This window comes from Anthonomus grandis, chromosome 3 (assembly GCF_022605725.1).
Source record: "Anthonomus grandis grandis chromosome 3, icAntGran1.3, whole genome shotgun sequence".
Taxonomy (NCBI): domain Eukaryota; kingdom Metazoa; phylum Arthropoda; class Insecta; order Coleoptera; family Curculionidae; genus Anthonomus; species Anthonomus grandis.
The window spans coordinates 4,038,047-4,065,316 of NC_065548.1; the positions used below are offsets into that span (position 1 = coordinate 4,038,047).

A 27,270-nucleotide genomic window follows, 5' to 3' on the forward strand; every position below is an offset into this window, starting at 1 on the left:
AAACTTCTTGAACAATCAAACTTGCTGTAGATTTTCCAATTCTAAATGCATAGAGCAAACCCACAAATGAACAACCAGTTGCTAGGTACCTGAAAAAACATAAAATTTCGTTAATTTTTTTGGTCCTATGCTACAAAAAAAATGGAAAAATGTCAGGGACAGATATTCCAAACACCTTTCTGAAAGTAAAGGCAAATCTGGGCAAGGCCGGAAAGGAAAAACCCCATATATGTTTGCCCAACAGCTCTCATTTTTGTCGGATGTGGTCCAAAGAAGGGCAACAGAGAGTTCGCTCGATGCAACACATGAATTGGCAGCCACAGATGATGAGACTGCAGCCACGCCTCAGGAAGGTACAGATGAAGATGCATCGATAGAGCCACCAGATCAACCAAATACAACCAAGCGGGAATCCCGAAAAAGGCAGCAGCAACAGCATTATGGTGAAGAGCGCATTAAGAAGAAAAAAAATGATTCGGTAGAAACAGTTTTGTGTGAAGCTCTTCAAACACACACCGATATTCAAAAAGGAAAACTGATGAAAGAAAAAGAAAGTGTGGATGATGACAAGCATTTTTTGTTGTCATTGTTGCCATTTTTGAAAAAAAATTCCAGTTGATAACAAGTTGTTGGTCAGAATGGAATTAATGGCTTTATTAAATAGGCATATTTGTCCACCTCCACACCAACATCATGCTACTACATTCTCCGAACCACCTAGTCACTTCCAACCCCACGTTGAACCACCATCATGGTATACACATTCATTGCCTCCACAGAATTCACTACCACAACAACATCAACCAACTTCAACACCACACCTTCAGAATCAGCCAGGGCCTTCTGGGCTACAACGAGTTGCGCCACCCGAATCCCAATTCTCACCATATTCTCTTGATGGTTCAGAGCATATGAGTTTATAGGCATATAAGTTTAATTTAGTTTTTTTTTGTTTGTTTTTGTTTGTGTTTAAATATATTATATCTATATCTAGTTCATTTTTAGGCGTTTTTTTAAGACTTCCATTGAGTTACTACTATTTCGAGTAGATGTGGAGTAGGTAACTAAATTCTCATTAGGCAGGCAAACGGGGTATAACCAATAATTTAATAAAGACAAAAATTGTAGAAATAGGTATAAATTCATCACCTACCTTAAAGTTATCAAAAGCTTTTCTTGCACTGATATGCTATCTCTCATAATGGTATTAGCTTTTGTACATGGCTCTTGTATCAATAAAAGTAACTCCTGGTATGATTCCTTTGACATTCTGGTGAAATTTAAAAAATTTTCCGGATCTTCACAAATCTCCTTATAGATGATATTGAAATATCCCTTCTTGTTTCTTTCCATAACTATGGGATGTATCCATAGCTTACGTTTCGTTCTATTTTTTTTTTTTTTTTTTGGTTTTTTGCGTAATGCCAGTGCCGATGCCGCCAACAAAAATAAAAAATCATCTTCACTGTCGGAGTCCATTTTGCTCACGATAAATAAAAAACTGTAAACTGTACGCAAAGCTTGGCAACATCAAACTGATCTTGTAATTTTTCGTGCCGTTCGTAGTTGCAAAAGCCGTCGCGTGTGTTTTAAGTCGAGCGGCGGTCCACCGGCCGCCGTCGCGGCGCAAACCGCTTGCAAACCGCCTCGTGTGTTTTTACCCTAACTCAAAAAAACTTTCCTTTCACACTTAAAATGTATTAAAAGGAACATACTTAGATATGTTTCAAAATTGTCTGTATTAAGTAACCCCCAGAGCTCTGCCCTATAAAGGTTTAAACTATATCTGTCAATATCTATAATGGCAGATTTTGAGTACTGATTTTGAATAGGATGTTGCCAGACCCAGACGTTCCTATAGTAGTAAAGAAATAATACGCTGTTGTAGATTTCATATTTCACTTTACACAAGACTTATGTTTGCAGTTGGGTTTTTGCAGAGACTTCATTTGTATATATCGATTAAAGGGTATTTCTAAGCGTGAAGCAGTCTAACTCCGATGACAAGTAAGGATTCACCTTTAAACTTGTCAAAAAACCATCAAAACCTTCTAGAACTATCCAGAAATCTCGGATTTTAACAAATAAAATCAATCAATCAATCAATCAATCGGATATATTACATATAAGCTTTTACAAAGTATGTGTAATAAAATCCAATAATTATAATCTATCTCAGTACATTTTAAGGTGCACCTAGGTAACCAAATACCTATATGTGCAAAAAAATCAAAAACAATTTTATAAAAATAAATATTTAAACAAAATATGTCCCATCCACTAACTATTGCAAAGTTTCCATTTAACACCCAATAAATAATTAAACATTAGAAAGCAAAAATCCTTCACGATCATGTATGAATGCCTAAAGCTATGAAATATGAAAATTAATTAACAGTAAGTAGTTTTTTAAATACATGTAAATGATCATAAATGTAATCCCCAGATATTTTACAAAATTTTTTGACAGCTTTTGTATGTCTAATATATGGTGGTAATAAGTTGTACAGTTTGGGTGCGTGGTAAAAAATTGATTTTAATTTCATAGTAGTGGCAACAGTTGGAATTGATAAGTGTCTATTTAGATTTAATCTAGTCTGATACTGATGATTAACAAAGTTCTTAAATTTATTCGACTTGTGAATATATATACAGAGCGACCAACAGTATAATGTGCGTACATCAAAAATATTTCTGGAATAAAGTAATGCAGTAGAAAATCTTTTGTTTTTTTTGAAAATAACTTTTAAAATGTAGTTTTGGGTTACATTTAAAGAAGTCAGTGTGTTTTGGTATATCCCACCCCAAAGAATTAGACCATACCTTAGTAGTGATTCCACAATTGCTTTATAAATCGAAATCAAAAGTTGTTTATTTAATATTTCCCTGAGCACATAAAACTTGTATATTAGTTTTCGAATATTTTTTGATAGTCTAAGGATGTGGTGGTCCCACTTTAAGTGTTTGTCAATATAGATTCCAAGATATTTTGTAGAGTGAACTTCATGAAGTTTATCCATAAGACTATCTATGTAAATACTATTAAATGATGGACGGTTTGCAGCTGTGAGGGAAAATGCTATATAAATAGTTTTAGTGATATTTAATGATAATTTAAATGAGTCTAGCCAGTGTTTTATTTTCTTTATACCGTTTATAGCATGTTCCTTCACCAAATCCCATGTTTCCCCATAGAAAGTTACTGCTGTGTCGTCAGCATAAGAGATAGTACTACCGTTTTGTATTGACATATTGGTTAAGGAATTTACATATGCTACAAATAAAATTGGACCCAGAACAGTCCCCTAAGGGATGCCCATTTTAATTTGAAGGGGTTCACTTATAGTATTTTCAACTTTGACGGATTGCTCTCGATCCATCAAATAATCATCAAAAACGTCTAACACGGTTCCCCTTATCCCATAGGATTCTAGGACTTGGAGCAATTTGTTATGAGGGACCGTGTCGAATGCCTTGGCTAGGTCTAGGAAGACCGTAAGACACTTTCTGCCACCATCCAAATGGTCTGTTATTTGCTCACAAAGCACACAAACTGCATCGGTTGTGCCGAGGCCACTCTGGAAACCAAATTGGTTCTTAGAAATTATATTGTTTTGATTAAAAAATTCCACCAGGCGGTCCTTAAGGCATTTCTCAAAGACTTTAGAAAAAATGTTCATTATACTTATGGGTCTATAATTATTTATATTTGATTTATCACCTGCCTTGTGAATAGGTTTTACTATGGCTTGTTTAAATTTTTTTGGGACCTTTGCAGTTTGAAAAATTAAATTTATAATGTGTGCGAGAGGGGAAGAAATATAGATATGAATATGTTTTATAATATCGGTTGTAATACCATCAATTCCGTGTGCAGAGGAATTTTTTAAAGAAGCAATTTGTTTGATAATTTCATTCTTATTAGTAGGTCTTAGAAACATTGAAGCCTGTGTGGATAGTTTTATTTGCAGGGAATCTGGAGGATTTTTAATTTTATTATACATATTGTAACCGACATCAACAAAATATTTGTTGCAAAAATTTGCCATATCCAACTTATTATTAAAACTAGAATTATTGTTAGTTACGTTAAACTTAAAATCTTGGTTACTGTTTGAATCTGTTACTTCATTTATTATCTTATATATTTTTTTTAGGTCAGTACCACTAGACTCGATTTTGGCTTTGTAATAATCCTGTTTACATTTCTTGATTAACGTGCACAAGGTATTACGGTAACTATTAAAGGCAGTTTTGTTTTCTAAATTGTTATGAATTAGTAGTGTTTTTTTCATTTTGTCCCTCTTTTTGATACTATTAATTATACCAATTGTGATCCATGGTTTTATTTTTTTATACTTATTTTGACATAATTTTTGGGTTTTTGAATGATTTAATGCTTGTGTAATAGTACTGTATAAAATTTCCAATGCTAGTTCTGGATCATCATTGTTAAAAATGCTTTCAAAATTTTGATTATGTATAAAATTTGTTAATATGGTATAATTTATTCTAACTGTATAAGAATTTACCTCCTCCTTGTTTTTTTGCAACCCAACTGTATCAGTAATATGCAACATGGTGGGAAAATGGTCAGTTATGGCAGATTGAATGACAAAGGAAGAACAATTATTCTTAGAACCATTTTTTCTTCTCAAGAATATATGATCCAGACAACTAGATGAGTCAGTTGTAACCCTAGTGGCTGAGTTTATGGTAGAAATAAAACCGAAGTGGTTCAGAATAGCCTGGTATGTAATAATTTCATTATTGTTTTCATCAAGAAGGTTCAAATTTATATCCCCTAACATAATGGCAATCTGACTGGTAAATGAATCTGTAAAGAAAGTTTCGAGATCCGAAAGAAAATTATGTGTATTAGTAGAAGGTGGTCTGTATATACAAGAGAATCTTGAAACCATCAAAACCTTCTAAAACTATCCAGAAATCTCGGGTTTAAACAAATAAAACAAAATTAATAACTTAAAAATCACTATATTATTTGCAAAAAAAGTGTTTACAACTCAAGTACCCGGCACTTAACTTGCGCAAATAAATAAATTATATCTAACATTTTGATACAAAAAAATCAAAAAAGAAAAACAATTTTTTTTTAAGGACACAAACATACACACTCGCGCACAAATTCACCTGAAAAATACTCAGTACCTATTCAGTCTTTAATCGCGTATTTGGGACTCGGATTACAGTTCGTCTTTTAGTTCGTCGTCGTCGCCGCCGGGCGTCGGTGGCGGCGCGCCGCCCGTCGACTGATAAAGTTTCGCGATGATCGGCTGCACCACGTCCTCCAACTCCTTCTTCTGTTTCTTGTACTCGTCCGCCTCCGTGTCCTGATTCTCCTCCAGCCACTTGATTTTCTCGTCGATCGCCTCCTCCATTTTCGTTTTCTCTTCCGCGCTCACTTTCGCACCGAGTTTCTCCTTGTCGGACAGTTGGTTTTTCAACGAGTACGCGTAACTCTCGAGCTCGTTTCTCGCCTCGACTCTCTCTTTTAATTTTTTATCTTCGTCCGCGAACTTTTCCGCGTCCCTGATCATGCGGTCAATGTCGTCGGGCGTAAGACGGTTCTGGTCGTTGGTGATGACGATCTTTTCCCGGTTGCCGGTTCCTTTATCTTCCGCCGATACTTGTAAGATGCCGTTGGCGTCGATTTCGAAAGTTACCTCGATTTGGGGCACTCCCCTGGGTGCCGGTGGGATTCCCGTAAGGTCGAATTTGCCCAGTAAATGATTGTCTTTGGTCATTGGACGTTCGCCTTCGTATACCTGGAATATGTAGATAAATTTTTTTAGTTTAATGTAATGTATGCATTGTTTATCAAACAGTTGTTTATACACTTTGTAAAAGTAGAATCGGTAACAACAACTTTCTTTGAGTTCAATATATGCTCAAAGGCAAAGAGGTGTTTTTTATACAAACATATTTACCAATGCTTTGTTGTTAATTATTGTTTCAAGTTTTTCAGCTATACTGGGCTATTCAAATAGTCAAAAATGCTACAGTATACCGGGTGACTTACAAAAATGTTTCGCCCCTATAACTTTTTAAGTAAAAAAAAAAGAAATTTGGTACATGGGTGATGATCCCAACTTTCTTATTTTAAATGGGAGTCAGCCCTCAACTTTTTTAACATATTTTGATAAGAAATTATAATCTAAGAAAAATGACCCCCATATGTCAACTTTTGACATCTAACCTTTAAATTATTGAATTTTTTAAATTTGAATCTAGAATGCCATGAATATTTTAAAATCGTTAGTTTTACATCAAGTAGTCCTAGAAAAATATAATTGATTCTCACAGCTTTCCTATACGCGTCTAAAGTTTGCAAAATCGTATTTTCGGCTATAACTCATTTTTTTCAAATGGAACCAGGGTGGCTCATTACCACAATTAAAAAATGTATTTTTTTACAAATAATTTGATACCAGACGATCGATATTTGGTATAAGTCTGAATTTTCAAAAAAAACAGATAATCTACTTGATGACACCCAGTAGATTATCTGTTGTGATATAAAATCAGTGATGTAAAACTGATATCTGTTTAATACAATCAAAATATGTGAAATTTAAAAAAATCTGTATCTTAAAATGGCAATTAATAAGAAATCTATTAAATATTTATTTTAAATAAAAATGCTTTTTATTAAGTACGTACCTATACTCTAAAAAACCGCGTAAAAATAGACGGTAATATTACTTATATTTAAAGCATACTTTATTATTATGATATATATTTATCATGTAAATATTATTTTTTGACGACGTCACTGGTGTTGGTGGCCTCAACTATGAAATCGAGCGGCGTGGCCATGTCATTCCCTTTTTCTTTAAAACATATTATCTACATTCATATTTTAACGTTGAATATCGACTTTATTACAGCGTATCTTATCAAAGGTTATTTAAAAAAATGTTTAGATATTTTATTGAGGAGAAACAATAGTATTGTTTATTGTCTGTCAAATTAAGTGACAAATTTTTATGATATTGATTTAAGTGTTTTTTTGCAATTTCTACATAAGCCTCTGGCATCATCAATCAATATTTGAATTTTTCAATATTTAATCATAAATTCAGTTATGTGCTTATATCGATGACCCAGTTCCATACAGCAACAAGTCCGAATTTTGGCATTTTCGGATTATTACGGAAATAAGTTCTCATTAAGTGGTTTTCTTAATTTCATATGGCAACAACTCAATATGTTAATGTTTTGCCTATTCTAATCGACATGTTTCTTTTTTTACTTACAACCAATTTAGTATTTCTGCAATTCAATACGGCAACAATTTTAAATGTTGCATTATGACACAAAGGTACACGCCTTAGAAACACATAGCAATATTTCGAGTTGTTTCTCTATAAAATTGGCTTTTTTGCGTTTTCTTCTTGAGGTTATGTACTCATAATTTTTCAGTCAGGTCTGTCACATTGATAACAATTTTTAATAATATATGTATTTTTAAACGCATTTTTTGTGATTTTTCTTTATATAAAGTGATTGATAACTCAAAGGATGGATGAGAATACAAAAAAGGGTCTCCGGGAAACACGTGCACAATATGTTTTACGTTTAGCTACTCAAAACAATGAGGTAAGTATTTGTTTATTAAGTTGGTGCTTTAGGTGTTATTTTTTAAGGGACAAACAACTCCACAGCTTTATTTAGTTTTTTACTTTATCTTAGCTTTCTACTGGAAAATAAAATTAATGTGATAGAAGTCAAATATGTTTTTTTTTTTTAATTTGAATTAGCACCAAAAGCGAGCGAACCAAGCATGTTAACAAATATAAATACCGATAACGATGCCTTTGATATTCAAAATAATATTATAATATTATCACCTACGAATGTGGATTTTTCGAGCAATAACCATCCAAATAATATTATTATTGAAGAAGTAAGTCAGATGGATCCTGGGCCTGATGGGCATGAATATGTGAAAACAATATTGGATGACAATGATTTACAGGTATATTTTTTTACGTGTACAATGAAATAGAATTAAAATGTTATTTACATTATTTCTTATTATTTTAGGCAGAGTTGCAGTCTAACGGTGAACTATTGATAATTAATAAATATTGTGAGGGCCAAAATTGTTCTTTGGAGCAAAATGTTATAATAGAGGTAGTAACTAATATTGCTTTAGTTAAAATTTTGTGGTAATAATAAATTATTATTTATTTGTAGGAACCACTACATACATTATTAAACTTGGTCGTTCACAAAATGGATAATATAGAACTTAGTGCTGATAATAAATATTATAATGATTGAAAAAAATGCACTGCAAAATTTTGTTGAGATTCCAATTGAATATTCTTTTGAACAGGTTTGTAAACCATTTTAAATGTGTGTTTTAGTGTTTGACTTATTACACAAAAACAGTAAGTTTCTTACGAAACACTATATTATTATCTTTTAAAGGGAACCAACAAGAATTTTTTCAACACACAAGAACAAGAGGTGAAAGTGAAGTAGATAGAGATAATGAAGATTCTGTGAAGAAACGAACTAGGAAAGTTTAAAGATACCCAGAAACATGGAAAAGATCCATCGCCAAAAAAAGAAGAAACGAGGGGTTAGAATATGTTAATGTAAAGAATAAACTAGTTAAAAGTCGGATTACCTTGCGCGTATAAATGCAGATTGAAATGCAGATATCGGATAAGTCAAGAACAACGTAAGGCAATCCATAAAAGGTTTTGGAAAATTGAAGATATTCATCGCCAGAGAGATTATTTTTTACAATGTATGGACCCAATAACTCCTAAGTATAGAATGCACACCCCTAATAGCAACCGGTCCAAAAATTATGCATACCATTTTGAGATCGAAGCGGAAAGAACCAGGGTATGCAAGTCATTTTATCTGAGTATTTTGGATATCAGCAATAAACTTATTTTCACAGCAACAAAAAAAAAAAGATGGGAGCGGTATTCTGATGCCAGACATGCGCGGAAAGCATAAAAAGGGTGGTAAAAAGGTAACCGACGAAATAAAGGGTGAAATCCGAAATCATATAAAATCTTTTCCAACAATGCCATCGCATTACTGCAGAGTCCAAACAAATAAGAGCTACATAGATGGAAGCCTTAATATTGCGTCAGACTTTATAAGGCAAACTGCGAAGAACTTAATAAACCGTTTGCCAAGCAAAACATGTACGAAACCATCTTCAACACAGAATTTAATATTGCATTTTACATCCCCAAAAAAGACCAGTGTATGACTTGTGAATCGCTAAACAATTGTACTGAGCAAAGTTAGATAACACTAAACAGGTAGCCTGTTTTGATCTACAGGCTGTTTTGTCTGTTCCCTGTGGAGATATTAGTGCCTTTTTCTATAAAAGACGACTTGCTACATACAATTTCACCATTTATGATGTAGTTGGTAATCAAGGTTTCTGTTTTACGTGGCATGAAGGCCTTGGTAAACGTGGCGCCAATGAAATTGGAAGCTGCCTTTATATTTTCTTAAAACATCATGCAAAGGGTACAAATATTACATTTTACTCTGACAATTGTGCCGGTCAGAACAAAAATTAATTTGTCGTTAGTCTCCTGTTACACTGTGTAAATTCAATTCAAAGTATTGAGGAAATCACATACAAATTTCTAGTGGTCGGCCATACCCAAAACGAAGGTGATGCAATGCATGCCTTAATTGAGAGGGAAAAAAAACGTTGTCTTCGAAGTGGGGCCATTTATACCCCCGACCAATTAATTCCCATAATACGACTTGCAAAAAAAAAGGGCAATGCTTATAAATGCATTGAAATGAACTACACTGACTTCTTGGATGTAAAACATTTGCAATCAGAAATTGGTAAAAATTTTAATCAAAACGTTATTGGCGAGAAAGTCCAGTGGCAGGAAATTTGTCCGATAAATGTTATGAAAAGTAACCCTTTTAGCATTTTTTATAAAACCTCGTACACAAAAGATGACTACAAGGAAATTGATGTTCGTTATAAGACTAGGGGTAAATGTAATTCTAGTAATAAGAATTTAATCTAAAGAAGCTTTACTCCAATCCAATAAAAATACCACAGGCCAAAAAAAAAACGACCTTATAAGCCTATGTGATTCTAATGCTATACCAAGTCAGTACTGGAGTTTTTACAAAAATTTGCCAGCTACTTCAAAAGTTTGTAAAATAATGATGTTTAATAATGACCAAAAATAAATTAATAATTTAAGAATTTTTTTATGTTTTAATAATGACCCAGCAGATAGTGATTCTGAATAAATTAGATATTGTAAATAATAATGGTTACTGTTAAACCTGTATTGTAATAAAAAAGTTATGTTAAATCTCTTTTCTAATAACTTTTTTTTAAAACAAAACCAATCCTATATTATTATTTACATTATAATAACTGAAATTAAATCATAGAAGCGAATACATTATCAGTGTCATAAAGCAACAAGTCATCAAAATTGCTTATAATACCATAATTAAAAAAAAAATAATTATTTATTGTATCTGACTCCTATTGCTCAGTGTGTCTTCAATAAATCTCATCACCTACAATTTAAAATATACCCATAGAAAACTTTTTATGGAACAATTAAATGTGCTCATTATGTTTAAGAGATATGTATAAATTTTAGAGATCAATATGTTATAGCTGTGAATATGCACTCATTTTTCAATAAAAAAAATACAAAAATGTGTATTTCCGAATCAGAAGGATATGACACAGTTATGATGCTCACTTATATTCAGCCTTCAAAGAGCAATTTACAAAAATTCACGACATTTATCACGACAGTTTGTGTTGTTAGCTTAAAATTTTTAAATAAATAATGATAAACTTAACAGATTTCCTCGACTCCATTCTACCCTCTTGGTATATTCCCTATTTGTATTTAATTTGCAAAGTCCAAAAAAAAAACTAGTCTCTAGCTATTAAACGTCAAATATTAAATTTAAAATTAATAAATAACTAAATTTTTTTACTTGAAAAATTCCCCTCTGTTGAAAATGGACCCATTATTTGTCAAATATAGTGGTTTATACAAATAACTACCGAACTCGAACTCACCTGAATGGTAACAGTATGTTGATTGTCGCTGGCGGTACTGAAAATCTGCGACTTCTTGGTGGGAATAACGGTGTTCCTGGGTATCAGTTTGGTCATAACGCCGCCCACCGTCTCGATGCCCATAGTCAAAGGATTGACGTCCAAAAGTACGATGGCGTCGGTGTCTTGTTCGCCGCTGAGTACTCCGGCCTGTACGGCCGCTCCGTAGGCGACCGCCTCGTCGGGATTGATGCCCCTGGACGGTTCCTTGCCTCCGAAATAGTCTTTTACCAATTGTTGCACCTTCGGGATACGAGTGGAGCCGCCGACCAAGACGATCTCGTCTACGTCTTTTTTGTTCATGTCCGCGTCCTCCAATACCTGTTAAACGAAGGAAGGAAGAAATGATTAATTTATAGATTTATTCAACATAATTATCTTATGCTTTTATGCCTATATGAAACTCTGATCAAATAATCGGCAAGATACATTAGTAGAAGGAAGTATTTTCTTCACAAAGTAAAATTACAATCTTGTTTCAAAAGTGATGCATTTCAATGAGATAACTCATCACAACTATCGTCATGATTAACGATTAACACTGTAACTAAGTTAAAAAGTATGCTAAATATCTCGACTAAAACGGAATACAATAATAAATTGAATAAAATACAATAAGAAAATAATTATGGGCATATATTAAAAGGTAGCATTTTGACCTGAAGAAAATGATTCCAAATGCCTGGAATACGAGAAATTAAAAAAATTAAAGTGTAAACAACCCAGAAAAAATGAATTTAATTGGCTTAAAGATAGAAACATTTATTTAAAATGTGGAAAGTTATATCATATACTTTACAGACATGACAAATAGCTTCAAATGCCTGAAATAAATATTTAAAACTATGATACAAATTATGACGATAGTTATGATGAAAAGTGCTCGAGAACAAAAAGATCAATTTTACAAGAAACAAGACAAACCATTTAAAACTAAGATATTTTTGCTGTTCGATTTACTCTTTTCTAATTTTGCGTTATGAGTCCCTAATATAAGTGTTAAATTGGCAACAAAAATTTAGATTTTTAATGAACCAATGGCACAAATTTTACTCGTTATTTCATCACATTCGGGACGACTTAGGCAGTTTATAAATAATACCTGATTAATATTTTTTTAAATAATACATACTAAAGAACTAACAACATAAAAAAATATAATTATTACAAAGAAGCATAAAAAACTACTGAGATTACTTGGGAATCGATTTCCTGCAAAGAATTTCCAAAAATATTTCCTTTTTTAGTTAAAGAAAGATACAAATAAAAGAAATATATATAATATTTATTGCAACAAGTAAAAACTCCATTTTTAAAGGACAGTTCAAGTATTGTATTCATGTTCAAGGGAGTCATAAAATGCATGATAATCGTGTACCAGGGTAAATTTTAAGGATTGAAAATGCTCAAAGTTTTCTCGTTTTATTTTTGTATAGTCTTGGAATATTTTTTCCATTAATGTAAATTTTATTAAGTTTTGGTTTATTCTATTCTCAGGTAACATTTGGAGGTTTTCAAAATGTCGCAATTTAAATTCAATTGATATTTCAGGTTTATATTTTAGGGCTCTTAGACCCCAAATCTCGGCATCGCCTTTTTTTTTTTATCCAGGACGGAGTTTATTAAAAAATTTAAGTTAAGAAAAATCTTTAAAAGAACTGCGAGTTAAATATTGAATCTCATAGGGTGGTTTTGGTATTATTCTAGCAGTTTTTGCGTAATAAACGTAGTCTGCTGGTACCGTTTTAATTCTACCAAGAATCCTTCTTTCAATAAACGAGTGCATATAATCGCACTCTAAGTATTTTTTAATAATGCAGATATCATTTTGAAGTGCCAAGTTCAAAAGTGCATTAGCCAAAATACAGTTATAATTTTGTGCACCCGTCAATTTAAAGAATTATTTATATTAGGTTTGTCTTCAGCATACCGTGGGCAAAATTTTTGTGCTTAAAAAATTGCAAATAATTGAAGCAAACCAAAAAAAATTATCGTAGCAAATCTTTGATATAAATATTAAAAACGCGGACTTAGGCAACATTCATGTTAACGTTAAAACCGGTGGACTTGCGCATGCTTCGTTTGCGAGTATTGTGGCTCCACCTATTAACGTAAGCTCAAATCGTTGATACCAAATTATAATAGATACTTAATTGCTTAAAAAGATGGCCCTAATATCTCAATTTCTGAAAAAAGACGCAGTTTTCATATGGGGAGGCGACGATATGTGACTCTAAAATATTCAAAATAATGCATGTAACTAATAACTAATAATTGATTGTTTTTTTTTGTGTAGTACAGTCTTATCAGATCATGAAGCTATTTTATTTATTGTATTCTTAATAATACTAAAATCATACAAAGGGTAAGAATATATAGTAAAATAAATGTTATTGAATTCAAAAGTGATTGTAAAGAAAAATGAATCAGGAGGCAATGAAAAATTCCTCCGATTCTCTTAAATGATTTTAACGTGAAACTCTTTAAATTGTTAAAAAAAATATATCCTTTCAAAATAATAAAACAGCAAAAAAGTCAGGTATTGACTTATCTGCAAAGATTCTTTTTTTTACATACCGTGAGCCTACAGTCCTTCATAGTTTTTATGTAATATTCTTATTATATTATACAGAAAAAATATTAAAAAAGGCAAAAAGGGCACTCAATTATATTTTGTTATTCAAAAAATAAATTGTAAGAAATTTGGCTAAAATAGTTAACAACTTAAAAGGAAGCTGTAATAAAAAGATTGTTTATCAAAGTGACATGGATCCTGATACTCTTAATAACTATTATTGCAGAGAACTTATGGAAAAAAAAAGTGGTAATATTGATCCAATGCCTATTTAAAAAACATATCTAGTATAAGCCTTCTTTTTCAAATACTATACAGATTTTCAAGAGTATTTTCGGAAAGGCTATCCTAAAATCACCTTTTAAAAGGGGAAACTCTACTAATCCTTTATGATTCCCACCTATCTCAATATTGCCAACACTCTCAAAATTTGTTAATATTAGCATATCTTCTTTTCTAGAAACACACAGAAAAACATATAATCTTATAAATAAAAATCAATTTGGCTTTAGGAATTGTTGAGATCCTAATGGCGTTAAATGCCTGAAAAATATAAGAAATTACTTAAATGTCTAAATGATTTGACAAATTATAACAAAATACTTACTGGAAAGATATATAAACGTAGCATTAAATGGCCACAATAAAATGAAAAATAATTCCAAAAATATGGAAGATATCAGCAATAACTTTAGACCAAGAATACAAGAACTGTCACATGAAGTCAAAAGAAGTTAAATATGGTTTTACAATTTCTTCTTTGGCCTTCTTTTATCCTTCTCAGTCAATAGCAGTACTAGTGATGCCACTTTTAGTCATTTGGAAAGACTGTATGTATTCGGATTTAAATAGAGGGATATTTCTAAGATATTTGACTGTGTGGATCGCAGAATACTGCTGCGGAAACTTTCTTGTGATGGATTTAGTGCATATCGTCCCCTCAATACTACAACTAGGTAACTCGAAATTTCACGATTTTGAGTTATCTACTTTTTCCTTTATAACCTTTTACGCCTTTTTTAATGCTACAACTAGGTAAGTTCAACTCCAATACAATTGTGCGCCCGGCTAACTTGACTTATTCGCTACCCCTTGCAGATATTTTTCGAGATACCTATGTTTGCAGTAAATGTCGAGTGTGACATTATTCCTCCAGTTTTTGTAATATTTTTTGTGAAAAAAAGGCGAAAAAAGCGACGGAAGGAAAGAATAAAGCGGAACAACCTACAAGTAATTGTTATTTAAGTTTATTTTATAAAATATTTTTGTATTATTATTGGGCAAGAGCCTTGTAAATACGTAGACTGATAAATACCTTTTATTTTTTAGAAAGTTCCTTTTTTACTTCATGTGGTGATACTACTGTGGCATTTCAAGAATTTACTGTTGGAAATGAAAGTTTAAACGATGAGAAAAGTTTTTAATATCTAATTTTTCTAGTGTTATTAATTTCTAATTTTTACAGTTGAAAATATTGAGCCGGTTCTGGGCACTTCAAAACAGCATCTATATGACTTAAATTCAGACTTTGAGCCATATTCTCCTGAACACTCGGAATATAAGCCAGAGTCTGAAAACAGTGATTTGGATTCCCAAGTTGGCACATTACAAAGAAACAATATTGAATTACACGATATGGAAGAGTTGCCTGTTAGGACAGATAAGTCGAGAAAAAGGAAAAGAAATGAACAAAATTGGAAAAGGAATGTTGCAAAATTAAAAAAACAACGTGACAAGGCATACATATTATCAAGAGGCAAACACGTTCCGGGGGTAGCAATGAAAGATCCGTGTTTAGCTACCTACAAAAGACAGTGCAGTGAAGTTTTTTCTTATGATGAACGATTGTCGATTTTTCGGAGATATTATCACTTAGAATCATACGAAAGAAAGCGGGACTTTATTCACGGTCATACAGAAAAACAAAATAAAAAATGGCATACCAAAGAACAGTCCAGACGACAAAACACCATTTTTTTCTTTTTGCCAAAAAATTCTAACCGGATTCAGGTTTGCAAAACGATGTTTATCAATACCCTAGGAATTAGAAAGGGAGTTGTGGATATTGAGATAAAAGCGAGAACTGAACAAAACACAAGTTTGGAAGACAAGCGCGGAAAATTTTAAAAAAAGGTCACGACTCCTGAAATAATGAATAGTGTTAAAAGTTATATTGAGAAGTTTCCAGTAGTCGGCTCACACTATTGTCGTTCAAAAACGCAACGTAAATATTTGGCCTCTGACTTAAACATAACAATTATGTACTATAAACAAACACCAGCTAGCTCTGCCATTTATAGAAAGGTGTTCTCAGAGGAGTATAACCTTGGTTTTTATCGACCTCGCAAAGATCAGTGTCGGATTTGTATGGCCTACAATTCTCCTTCAAGTGATAAACCATCTATGCAAATTGAGTTTTTGGCTCATATAGCAGCTAAGAATAGAGCGCGCGATGAAAAGCGATTAAGCAGACAGTTGGCGGAAAATTCAAACGGAAGTGCTTCTGGTGCCAAATGATCCAACTAATAATGCTTTATTTTATAAGCAAAGATTTAAAGTATTTAACTTTACCATTTATAATACTGACTCCAAACAAGGTGATTGCTTTATGTGGACAGAAGTTGAAAGTAAACGAGGTAGCTGTGAGATTGCGACCTGTTTATATAAATATTTTGAATCTTTGCCAGAAACTACAGTTCCTGAAGAAAGGGTGATAAACCTTACATCGTTCATGATGTTACACACGAACAAATATTTGATTGGAAAAATCATGCAGATAAAGTTTTAATTTTCCGAACCAAGGACGAAAGTGGAAAGCAAGTTGTCTGGCAGAAAATGTGTTGTATGCGCTTTTCTAAATCAGAACCTTTTATATTAAAATTCAAAGAAAAATTCGATGATGAATTTTTTTGAGTTTAAACTGCAAAAGGAAAACAAAACCATCTCAAATTAATAGAAAAATGCCCAAGTCTTTGTATAAAAGCAGAATACCTATAACTAAGGAAAAATACATTGATCTGTCATTATTTAACACTAAACCGCTCGCAATTCCCATTGAAAATAAACCTTTTTTTTGAAAACCTTCCATTTAAGCAAACAGAAGAAGTTGTACCCGAGTCAGATTTAAGTGACAGTGAGTGACGAAGTATAGTATTTAAGTAATCATGAGTTATGTATTTGGGTTTTTTTTACATTTGACAGAAATGTAAGTATTAATAAAAGTATTTTTGATATTAAAACTTGTTCTTACTGCTCAGTCAACAACTAGATATTTATACTTTTTTCTTTTTGATTTTTTATTGTTAGAACTAGATATCTTATTTTTTAATACCAAAAGAACTGAAAAAAAAGCTGACAATCTCTAAAAATATTAAGTATATATATTTATTCCCCTGAAAAATTACAATTTTTGAGTTACCTAGTTGTAGTATTAAGGGAATGATATGCTCTTGAATGGCTTGAATCACATCTATTGATAAGAAAACAAATAAATAGTGGACGACACAGGGTTCCAGTTGTGAACAGCATTGATCAAGACTTGACTCTTCCTTGTGTACATAAATGGTTTAGCTTTCACCAGCATGAAAGATCGTGTAATGCAAATCGGCTTTCATGTAATATCAGCAAGACAAGTTTCAGAGGATATATTGCAGGCCCTTCATTAAATGGGGAACAAATCGCAAATAAAGACTGCACAAAATTTGTAAGTACTTTCTATTGATTCTGCCTTAAAGTTATTGAGTGAGAAGTATAGGAGGATTAAGAACTCTCACAATCACATACAATAAAACTAATAACATATGTAGATCTGTGCATCCAAAAGAGTGCTTTTATGAAACAATCAGCAGTTTACAATTGACCAAGGCATATTAGATACATTTTATAAAGACTACTGTGATAAAATATTTCTTTATGATGTTTATGTATTATACTGACTCTTTTACTGCCAACTACATTTTATCATACTTGCCTACTTAATATTATTTTTGATAACTCATTTGACTTAATATTTGTTTGTCTTGATAAATTTTTTTTGATTATTGTTTTTTTTTTTCAATTTTAGGGTGGAATACAATAGAGAATGGTGTTTATGCAATAAACCATTTTTTGAATTTGAAAAAAAAATTAATACTTTGGTATTTGATATTGAATTTTTAAATATATTTTATTGATGGTGTTGTCTGGAAAGGTATGTACTATTTGAATCATATTTCAAAATTTATTCCAGGCACTTGAAAAAGTATTTTAAGTGAGAAAAACTATTTTTTTCCGGAAAATCTGAATTTAAGAATGAAAAAGATACTTTTTCAACTGTTTGGAGGCAATTAAAAATTATTTCAACTGCCTGGAAATTTATGAAGTATTTGAATATTAATTTTAATAATATCCCAGGCAGTTAAAATGTATTTTAAATGGGAGAAACTCAGTTTTTCAGAAAACCTCTGTTCAATATATAAAAATATTTTCAACTGTTTGAAAGGAATTAAAAATTATCTCAACTGCCTGGAATAACATATAGAAATATATCAAATGTCAGGAAATTTTTGAACTATTTGAATATTAATTGTTTGTTGTTAAAATGTCTGAGAAATAATTAATTAAAGGCAGTAATTACAGGCTTCTTAAACCATGTACTATTTTGAATATTAATGCATTTTAGAGTCCAATGATGAGTTATCTCATTGAAACGCGTCACTCTTGAAACAAGATTGGCACTGACCTTTGTGCAGTAAACAAAAACCAAACTTTTTTCAAAAAAAGTACCTTCCTTACTAATCATACACTCTACTTCCAAAAACGAACTTCTTCAATAACATCTCTAATAAAATAAATAAAACCGTACCTTTTGAACCGGTTTCAAAGTCGACCTGAACAGATCCATGTTCAACTCCTCAAATTTGGCCCTGGTCAACGTTTCGGAAAAGTCGTCGCCCTCAAAGAAACTCTCGATCTCGATCCTGACTTGATGACTGGCCGACAGCGCCCTCTTCGCCTTTTCGACTTCGCGCCTCAACTTCTGCACCGCCCTGTTATCCTTCCTGATGTCCTTGCCCTTCTTCTTCTTGTACAACTTAATGAAGTGATCCATGACGCGCTGATCGAAATCTTCACCGCCCAAATGGGTGTCCCCGTTGGTGGCCACCACCTCGAACACCCCGTTATCGATGGTGAGGAGAGACACGTCGAACGTACCGCCGCCCAAATCGAACACCAAAACGTTCTTTTCGCCCTCTTTCTTATCCAAACCGTAAGCGATAGCGGCCGCGGTCGGTTCGTTGATGATTCTCATGACGGTCATACCGGCAATGACGCCGGCATCTTTGGTGGCCTGTCTTTGGGCGTCGTTAAAGTACGCGGGGACGGTCACGACCGCGTGCGTCACCTTTTTGCCCAAATACGCTTCCGCCGTTTCCTTCATCTTGGTGAGGACCATCGCGGAGATTTCCTCGGGAGCGAAGATTTTCTCGCCCTGACTGGTCTCGACTTTGATGTGCGGTTTGCTGTTCTTCTCCACCACTTTAAACGGGAAGAATTTGATGTCGTGCTGGACGGCGGGGTCGTTCCAGTCGCGGCCGATAAGACGTTTCGCGTCGAAAACGGTATTTTCCGGATTTGTGGTCAGTTGATTTTTGGCGGCGTCTCCTATGAGACGTTCGCCGTCGGCGGTGAATGCTACGTAAGAGGGGGTGATGCGGTTACCTTGGTCGTTGGCGATGATTTCGACGCGGCCATTTTTGTAGACTCCCACACTGAAAAACAACAATGAAGTAGGATTTTCGTCTTTTTAAGAAGTGTGTGTTTAAATTTATGACATGAAAGGAATTTGACAAATCTCGAAATGACTGCGAACACTGATCTTAAAATAATTAAGGAGTGGTGTGTAAAAAGAGTTTTTTAGGCAATGTTGCAACTTTTTATATGGGACTATGCGATGGACTATGAATATTGGGTTCTCTGGATCCTTTTACATGTGGGAAAAGAGGCATTGTTGATAGGATATATACACTGGTGGCCAAAAGTAGATTGACAACTACTTATTTTTCAAATTTCTTTATATCATGGTTTAGGAAATGATAAATTAGGTGGGACAGTACCTGATTAAAAAACAATGAAGCCTATTTGTAATGTTTAATTATATTTAAACTATTTATTTGTAATACCTAATTTTATTTAAAAAAAAATAAAAAACTAAACAATTTTCAAGTGGCCAAAATTAAATTGACAAATTCAAAGCTTACTAAAATAAAAATAAGTATAGAAAATTTAAAGGGTTTTATTCAATAATGCGTTGCATAGCCTCTATTTCTTCTCACTTCCACCAATCTTTTGGGCATTGACCTAATTAAATTGAAAATATAGGACGTGCATGTCAATGGATATCCAGCATGCCTTCAAAGCTTGAAAAAGTTCTTGTTTATTTATGAAATTTTTACATCGGATGTGACGATTAATGTAATCCCAAATGTTCTCGATTGGATTTAGGTCCGGTGACTGTGACGGCCATTTGATAACATTAATTTTGTCTTGGGTCAACCATTGCTTAACGACCTTGGATGCGTGTTTCGGATCGTTATCATGTTGAAAGTAGTGGTTGAGTGGCATAACTTCATCAGCGTAAGGTACCATAACATCCTGCAGAATGTGTTTATACATGAAACGATCCATCGTACCTTCTATCAAGTCTAGTGGACCCATTCCATTGCCCGAAAAATACCCCCACACCATCACGGAACCACGTGGCTCCATGCTTGACTGTGGACACCGTATATTTGGGATCATACCTTTGGTTCACAGGACGCCTAATATATCTTTTGCCATCCGAATTAATCAAATTGAACTTTGATTCATTACTAAAAATAACCTTTTTCCATTCGGAGACTGTCCAGTGACTATGTTCTCAAGCAAAGCTCAATCGCGCCCGTACGTTTTTAAAACTTAACAGTGGTTTCTTTGCAGGGCGTCTTGTTTTTAAATCACTATATTAAAGTCTCCTTCTAATGGTACGACAACTAACTGAACCCACACCTTCTTCTTCCAAATGCAGCTTGATTTCTTTTGAAGTTGCGAATGGGTCAAGTTTTGCTTTTTTCAAAATTAATTTGTCAACACTAGTGGTCTTCTTTGGTCGGCCAGTTTTTTTTAGAGGAACAACACTTCCACGGAGATTAAAATTTTGTATTATTTGACTTGCTGTTGCCCTCAAAAGAGAAAATTTTCGAGCAATATCCGCCTGTTTAACCCCTTTCCGGTAATCGTCGATTATTCACATCTTAATATTGATCGATAAAGTTATACCACGTGGCATTGTGGATATTTTTCGAAACTAATAGTAAGGAAAGTCAAATCAACAGAAACCAACGCATAAAACTCAGAGACTGAATAAATATGTTGTTTGTCAATCCAATTTTGGCCACCTAGCAGTCAAACAAAATTATTGGAATTTGATAAAAAAAATATTGAGAAAAAGTGCATCAAGGATTAAAAATCTATGGAATTTGTTTCTTCAAACTATGTTGTTTACATTCCTGAACACTAATAAGCTCAACCAGTTTTTCCTTTGCGTCAGGTAAAATATATCGATAAAAATTGAATTTGTCAATCTACTTTTGGCCACCAGTATAGATCACCCAACTCAAATTGCAGACAGTTCTTAAACTACTTTGAACAAAAATTAAATGAGGATCTAATACACATCCTTCCTTGTTCAATTAATTTGTATCAAACCAATAAAATTTTATAATTTATATTTAAATTTAATCATTCAAGTTAAATTTAATCAAAACCTATTTCTATTTCCCAATTTATGCAAAATAAGGTCACTGTAATGCATGTAAATTTAAATTACAAAGAATGCCATACTTATTGTGTCCACAACAACTCTGTTATCTTCAATGTCAACGAAAATTTATCATGCCAACATCATGAGGAAGCGGATACAAAAATAATATACCATATATGCCAAATGGATGAAGATGTATCCGACGTGTTAATAAAAACGTGCGACACAGACGGCAACATGGACCATCTCCGCAATAATCATTTAAAAATCTACATGGAATATGGCACCAACAATTTCAAAAAAATGGATAAATGTTTCTGAATTGTATGAAAAATTAGGACCCTTGGTATGCCAAAGCTTACCAGGATTTCATGCATTGGCCGGTTGTGATTTTAACCCGTCGTTTTTAAGAAGAGGAAAAAAAAGTGTACTTTTAAAATATTAGAAAAATCTCATCAGTATCAAAAGGGTAAGGAAGTTTAGAAATAATAGAGAAGAAAGAAGATGTTTTTCCAATACTTAAGAAATTTGTGTGCCAAATGTATACGGATCAAAATGTCAAAGATTGGATAACGCATGTTATGAGAAGTTCCTTGCCACATATGGCATGAAAAATATCAACATATTTATGCGAAAAATATGTAAGTTATGATTCATCAAATCTATACCTCCTTGCCAACGCGAACTGCAACAACAATTATTAAGAGCTGCATATATTTCAAATATCTGGCGGAATAGTCATTTAAAGAAACCAACGTTTCTTACCCCTGAAAATAATGGTTGGAACTTAATCGATGGTCACTACGATTTCAATTGGTTTGAGGGAGATACGGTTCCTGCGTCTGTATACGACATACTTTTACAAGACCCTACTAATTAAATTTTAAATTTAAAAAGAAAGATAATCTTTTTTGACTCTAGGATAACATCTTTTAAGGGGCAGTTAAAGAATATTATTTCATAGGGGCTTTAATTAATTAACTCATCTACACCTTTCACTGATTTATAGATAGTTTTGTGTCTGAATATATATGTTTGTATGGGTATGCTATGTAATACTTTTGTAAATGGATTCCGTTAATAAATAAATAAATAAATAATGCTGATACTGCCGAAGAACAGTCAACTGAAACTGAAGATTACATTTCAGGTAACACACAGTTATTTGATTTAATAAGATTTAATAAACAGTCTTACGTAATTGAGCGCGATATTCAATTCTTAATAACATTATTAATTAATTAAAATATTTTTTTCTTTTTAGAGGAGGAAAACGATATCGAAGAGTCGGATTATGATGGAAGAAGTAGTAGTGAAGAAGTGTCAGATGATGATGATAATTAATGTAAAAAATAATGTAGATTACAAGACAATTAATAAAAAATATTGCATCTATAATTTTTAAGTTTATTTAATGACATTCACACTATATGCATTCACGCTACGCCTCTTACTCGCACGCTCTCAGCATCTTTCCCCTCGCCTGTCAAGGTCTTATGCTGTTCAGAACCGCCTGTCATTGTACACATTTATTTGAAAAGACTTACTCAAACACATACTTAAATTTCAACTTTACAGGAGAAAGTTTATTTCACCCCCTAAACTATGCACCTTTCAATTCACCTGGTAGATACTTTTTCTTACTAAAATCGCCTGACAATTTTTTTCCATAATTATCAATAAACAAACTAAATTGTATTAAATTTTGAAGCTTACAGAAGTAAGTTTTTTTATCTTATTTATTTTACATTTTAAAAAATAAAAGGGCTAATGGCCTGCAGGGCTGATGCCTGCCAGGTCATTGTTGTTGGCCTTGGTGTACTATGACTCATCACTCCTCAAATTTCTAGCCTTACAGGAAGACCGTTAGTCGGGGGGTACACTAGCTCTCCTACTATAACTACTTGTCTGCTGTACAATACAATCATTTTGCCGCACTTGCTTCAAATATTAAAAATGGCTTCTTGTGAAGAAAATATTCTAAAGGCAAATTTAATTTTAATAATATAAAATAGGCCATGGATTTATGCCATCATATCTGCAACATTTTATATGGTTTATTTTCAACTTTATTGCAGAAATCATCATTTTTTGAAGGGTTTTAACTATCTTTCATTAGAAATGAAAAACACAAGTAATCTTAGATTATTTAATAAGAATGTTAAAAATCATTTATTTAGAAATACACTCGCCGGCACAAACTTCCGCCACCCTGAAATATTGGCCAAGTTTGATGTTTTATAAATTTTTTATTTTTTATCAGATTCTCACGATTTTGCCATCAGTTTTTAGATATATTTGTTGTGATTTTTTAAAATCATTTTGTAAAGTAGCATTTTTCGATTAGGCTATATTATACAGGAGTAAAACAAACTGTTGTTTTTTCTCGTAATTTCAAAAGACCCTGAAGAAAAATTAAGGTGGATAATTCTGTTTACATACTGTTCGTTCTAATCTTTGATGTATTCTAAACATTTTGATTTTTGATTCATTCCATTATCTCATTTCTGCTGCGAGCAGCAAATTTTTTATTAAAACACTGATTTGTCACATACTCAATAATTCTTTTAAAATGGGCATTTTTCCAAAAGATTTTTGGCAGATTTTTGAATGGGGACAAAACAGTACCTCGAGAATCATAGGCCCATCAGTTTATTACCCACATTTTCTAAAATTTTTAAGGTGGCCATCTGCATGAAACTTCTGGAATTCTTTTATGCTGAAAAACTTATTAGTAACTCACAACATGGTAAGTCTATTGAGACAGCAACTTACTTAAATAAATGCCTAGAAAACTTTTATAATATTTAGTATTCAGCCATTGAACTATTTGTAAAGCATTTTAAATCAAATAATTTTCCTTTTTGGTTCAACAAAAAAATGCAACATCTTCTCATTCAAAAATAGATTGTACACTCAAAATATGAACAAAGATCTAAAGTGGATTACAGAACCTTCACACTTTCGAGGGTCCAATGTAAAAAATGTGTGTGTTGACTGTTTTAATTTATATCTAAGATAAGTGTATAATTTTTTGTTTCGATTAACGATTGTGTTGTCGCACCTTTCAGTTTAAACTTTCTATAATTTTTTTTTACAATTATATCATGCTTTCACCTCAATCTTTTTTATGTATAAACTTCTTTCTTAAGGAGAAAACAGCCAAATAAATATTTTTTGCATAAAATCATAAAAACAATCTGTTCATTTACCAGATAGGAATGTCTCAGTATTTCACTTTATGTAATAGGTTAAAATAATAATGTTAATAAAATACACCCTCAGGTTTCAAATATATCAGAAAATGCTTTATGTTTAAAGCTACCTACTACCACAACCGGAATGAACTTTTTATGGAGCACCCATACATTTTTAATATTTAATTTTTATAGGTTTTTTTTATTTCAGTATATAACTTGAAAAATCGAGTAAGTAGTCACTTTGTTTGTTATAGCAATTATTTTATTACATTGACTAAATAGTTGATATGCTCCACAGAGATTAACTAAATATGCCATTTCAGTCTCTAAAAATTACTATAATCCATTGATAGAACAATTTTAAACAGTAAAAGGGGCAATTTTTAAAGTTATACTAGGAGATTAATTATGCCCATATCAACCAGTTTCTGTACATACACAAGATTAATACCCCGAATATTCCCTTACTCATTAATGAAAATTCCTCACTAAATATAAACCATATTGAAGGTACTCACCATGAATAAGTGGTTCCCAAATCAATACCGATGACAGTACCAATATCCTCCTTGTCCTTATCGTCTTTAGCCAGTACACTGGCCAAGAGACATATTGCCCCCAGTGCGAGACACAACTTCATCTTTTCTTTGGTATCACAATACTGCTTCTGTAAAAAAAAATTAACCAATGTCACAACAAGGGCACTGACTGAAGATAAATAAATACCGTTAACGCCCTCAATTTAGGTGTCGCTTAAAATAACGGTATGATGTGGTTGGTATTCCTATGATGGTATGAATTTTTTCAAAGGGACACGTCAGCTGTGACATTTTTAGTGAAAAAAAGCATATTTATTAAACGTTTTATCGGTTTTGAACTAGTGAATCCCGATAATATAGATATTTTTGTTAAAAATAATCGTTTCGTACACGTTCAGACTATTCTGGAAGGATGTTCCAGAACAGTTTTGTCGTGACGTTGACCGGTCGATTGAAAACTCCGAAACAACGTAAATTCTTCATAAATAACGTAATTAAAACGTCTACTTACATATTAAATTATTCCTCAAGTAGAAAAACACTATTTAATTAAAATACTTTAAGGGTTTTCCCTGTAAAATCGCTAAATGAAATCGCACAAGACACACTTGCTTCTTTCTCTGATTTCGCTCGGAATGAAAATGACTGATCGATACCGATGTCACTGCCAAATTATATGTTGGCAAGTCACCCGTGGTCGCCCCGGATTGGTCCGCTTTCAAAGTTCTAGAATTTTCATTGGACGTCGAGAAGCAAGTTGTAAGGTCGCTATTGGTCCACGTCGTAAGGCTCTGGAACTTTTATCGGATACGACATACGTTTCTAGGGCCGCTTTGTCTGACTCGTTTAAGTTGTGTGGAACGTATCGGAATGATTGATTCTCGGGATATGTGGCGGAAAATTCAAAAAGGTTGGCTGATGCAATGCGTATTTAGTAAGCGAATTTTAAACGATTAGATGCCCATGTCTTGCGTTATTGTTTAGGAAGAATGGTTTTTGGCAAAAATCGTCTAAAAGTGGAAATGTCTACTACCCTCGAACAGCCGCGGAATTTACTAAAATATGGTGAATCAGCAGGGGATGTAGAATAGAATGCGCCTCTAAAGCCGACCGAGTAATAAGAGTCTATAGAATCTTCTAGAATCGTTTTTTGTTTAAAGAAATTTAGACAGTTTTCTACTGTGTGTTTTACGTGTAAGGTTTTTAGACGTTTATAGTATTAGAGACGTCTGTACTAGTCATTTATAAACACTCTGACGTAATTCAAGCGTTAAAAAAACCTGTTTGCAGCGAAAACTGTAAAAAAATAATTACATTTTTAAAAATGGCGCCCATCCGCCATTTTGAAGGAGTTTATTTCTAAGTAACATAAATATAATATATATGAGGTTTTCATCAGACACAACTGCCTGGAAAAAATCAATAATTTAACTTCATGTTAAATAAACGTAGTTATTTATAATTAGTTATTATATGTTAAAGATTATTTAGTATAAAAATAAAGGTATTCCATTATTTTTTATATCGTCCTCGTATATTACTGAACAAGGTGTCACGTGACAGCTCCGTCAAAGGACCCATGGTTTGACGTATGTATTCAAGATGGCCGCCAAATGTGGCGTCCATACCGAGGGCAGGCGAAAAGTTGTCATTATTACTTTCAAAAAATTACATATTTCTAAGATAGCGCTACATCCGTCATTTTCAAAGCGCTTATTTATGAGTACTTAATATAAAAATATTATTAATCTTTTTTTTATGCATTCATTATTAACAAATTTACTTATTTATTTGTAATTAGATATAAATTAAAAAATAAATTCATCATTAAAAAATGATATTCTATTCTACAACTTTTCAAGTGTCCTTGTATAATAGAGCCAATGTCGCTTAATTCCTTTCCACGTGGTCAATTATGCGTTATTGAACAAGGTGTCACGTGACAGTTCCGTCAAAGCGCCTATGGATTGACGAATGGCTATCCAAGATGGCCGCCGAATGTATCGTACAGGGGGAAGGCAAAAAGTTGTCACGATTAGTTTCTTGGATTAATA

General features: G+C 32.8%; 1 protein-coding gene across 1 annotated transcript; it reads right to left on the bottom strand.

Moving 5' to 3' along the window:
* Window positions 1–4,979: 4,979 nt before the first annotated feature.
* Window positions 4,980–25,894, bottom strand: LOC126733766 (endoplasmic reticulum chaperone BiP). Its single transcript, XM_050437160.1, has 5 exons — window positions 25,728–25,894; window positions 25,196–25,344; window positions 18,541–19,447; window positions 11,084–11,443; window positions 4,980–5,786 (listed from the first exon to the last, which is right to left on the bottom strand). Exons 2-5 carry the CDS (start codon window positions 25,315–25,317, stop codon window positions 5,205–5,207), a joined length of 1,971 nt encoding a protein of 656 aa, XP_050293117.1. The 5' UTR covers window positions 25,318–25,344; window positions 25,728–25,894; the 3' UTR covers window positions 4,980–5,204.
* Window positions 25,895–27,270: the final 1,376 nt, after the last annotated feature.

What these genes read in the sequence shown, in the direction of transcription:
- LOC126733766 (XM_050437160.1), bottom strand. Translation starts at nt 25,317, where the DNA reads ATGAAGTTGTGTCTCGCACTGGGGGCAATATGTCTCTTGGCCAGTGTA. An exon ending in TTGGGAACCACTTATTCATG is followed by an intron (nt 19,448 to 25,195) that starts GTGAGTACCTTC and finishes GTTGTTTTTCAG; the next exon opens with TGTGGGAGTCTACAAAAATG. An exon ending in AACATACTGTTACCATTCAG is followed by an intron (nt 5,787 to 11,083) that starts GTGAGTTCGAGT and finishes TACATATTCCAG; the next exon opens with GTATACGAAGGCGAACGTCC.